At 41.4% G+C, this 2,459-nt stretch overlaps 1 protein-coding gene across 1 annotated transcript; it reads right to left on the reverse strand.

The window, feature by feature from the left end:
• Nucleotides 1-580: 580 nt before the first annotated feature.
• Nucleotides 581-1,411, reverse strand: LOC137276964 (uncharacterized). The gene has a single exon (XM_067808616.1). It carries the CDS (start codon nucleotides 1,409-1,411, stop codon nucleotides 581-583), a length of 831 nt encoding a protein of 276 aa, XP_067664717.1.
• Nucleotides 1,412-2,459: the final 1,048 nt, after the last annotated feature.

Here is a 2,459-nt window from a genome sequence, read left to right on the forward strand (position 1 = left end):
TTTAACATTACATCTTGTACACTGTATACAAACTACACGCCTATCCAAACTGTGGCCTCCACCTCCCCATCTAGCCACACCTACACCACCTGTACTAAGCATGATTTGAACACTACATCTTGTACACTTCATACTAACTACAAGTCTATCCAAACTGTGGCCTTCACCTCCCCATCTAGCCACACCTACACCACCTGTACTAAGCATGATTTGAACACTACATCTTGTACACTTCATACTAACTACAAGCCTATCCAAACTGTGGACTCCACCTCCCCATTTAGCCACACCTACACCACCTGTACTAACCATGACCTTGTCACTACATCTTGTACACTGTATACAAACTACAAGCCTGGCCTCCACTTCCCCATCTAGCCACACCTACACCAAGTTAGTTACGTAACGTTACAAGGGACAATAAGATGAAGTGTGATTAAATACTGGAGTCTCAAAGAAAGGTTCAAATGTAAGACACACTCATTCAGAGCAAAGAATAGAAAACTGAAAAGTAGTCAGTCAATGTTAGTAAAGCCGATACTTCAAACATGCATTAACATTGTAAATCTGACCCCCATACTTATAGCCTGGCCCTCTTACAAACCTTCACCTCTACCTCATCATCCTCATCTCTCTTTCTCTTCCTATCCACCATCTTGTTCAGGGGTCCAGGTCTCTGGCTGGGGACTGGAAATGACACTCCTTGGTGGCCCAGGCTGGTCAAACTGCAGGACACATTGCACTCACTCAGATTAGTGAAGCTGCTCACTGGGCTGACAGGAAGAGACATGGAGCTTGAGTTAAGTAGTGGTCCATCCTGAAAAAGGTCACAGGTGTTACTGAACCAGATGTCTTTAGAAACTATATCGGAGAGGTTGATGTCATCTGGCAAACCTGACATGTCTGACTCCAAGGATCTGCTAGGTGTGGAGCCATAGTTCAGTGAGGTGGTGCTGGAAGATGGGGAGGGAAGTAGGTCACTGTAGAATTCTTCCGAATTCTGGAAAAGGGTAGAAGAGCTGGGGAAGGGGTCTGTAAGACTGGTGGAGCTCATGCTGGTCAGGCTGGAGCTGGTGCTGGCTGGGAGAGACTTATCACTGGGGCTCACAGACCAGTTATGTGGAGTGCCTGATAAAAATTTTGATGTTACATCATCAGTGTCAAAATATGAATTAAATCTGGGACATTCAGGATAAAAGAAGGATTCCTGTTTTTCTAGATACTTGCTGATGGGGCTGTCTGGTCTGTTAGTGTCAAACATGGATGATCTAGAGGTAGGACTAGTGGGGCTGATGGGCCTATTGTTGTTAGAGGGGATGGCTGCATCGGTCCAAGTTGTGTGGGGGTAGAGACAGGTACAGCGAGGCTGAAAGTCATCCAGGCTCACCCAACTCTCGTTGGGACACAACATCTTGTGGTTCTGAAGTATATTTCAGATGCATTTCCAAGTACAAGTTATTAGAAAAGAGGTTACAGTTATAGAGCACTCGATACCTAGTGTTACATCACCCCTAGCCCTGAACCTTACACAAACTCGAAACCAAACCCTAACCCTAACCCCAACCAAACGTTAACTCCCTTGCTTTGAATGATGGCAGAAGGTGTCAGTATTCTGAAATCTAGCCGTAAAGAGACCTTTATGAAACCATAATACATTTTATTTCATTATATCTTCTAATGAATGTTGATGTGTCCATATATGATATGTTATGTTATGTATTTGTATCTCTCTGGTGTGTCAGTAATTCTGTTAATGTAACACAAATTTCTGAAGCAGCAAAAAAGTACCATTCTATTTCTATACATGTGTGGATTTTTGAGAGGGGCAATGTCTAACACCAATGCCTAAATCAGTTCATGTAGTTACCTTCACAGTTTTTCTCTCTTGCACCAACTCAAGGTTATACTAGAGTCTTCAACTCCAAACTCAAGTCTCACAAGAGAAATCTGTAAAATAGAATATAGAGTCTACTATGCAAGTATGATCATGTGTGAACTGAACTGAATTAATCAGTAAATTTGGGATTTAAAACCTGAATCAAATAGTGACTAACAGTCTTAAGTGAAATCTGTCCCTTGTCCCTTACTTAAGTGTTAAAGTGTAGTTTATGAGTCATTTCCATGTACAGTCATGCGTGGTGTAGAAAAGAATACAGCTTGTCTGTTGTCAAGGATGAACTCTCATGTTTAATTGTTCCGAATCCCGAAAATTCTAATTGTAAATGTTTTACTATTAAAGGTGGCTCTTTTAATTTAGATGTAACAACAAACGCTGACAGAAGAGACGCATATAAGAACTCTGAAAGGTTTTGACAACTAAACTAGACACTTAAATTTGTTCTTGCATTGACAAATGTGTATCTGTAAACTATGATTTAAAATACTGCTGCTGAAAAATACACTTGTAAATGGTCCGAGTTGATGCGAGAATAAGACGAATGGTTCACGAATGGGTTTGA

Source organism: Haliotis asinina, chromosome 3, assembly GCF_037392515.1.
Source record: "Haliotis asinina isolate JCU_RB_2024 chromosome 3, JCU_Hal_asi_v2, whole genome shotgun sequence".
Classification (NCBI taxonomy): domain Eukaryota; kingdom Metazoa; phylum Mollusca; class Gastropoda; order Lepetellida; family Haliotidae; genus Haliotis; species Haliotis asinina.

Coding starts and splice junctions, on each gene's coding strand:
- LOC137276964 (XM_067808616.1), bottom strand. CDS start 1,411: ATGTTGTGTCCCAACGAGAGTTGGGTGAGCCTGGATGACTTTCAGCCT.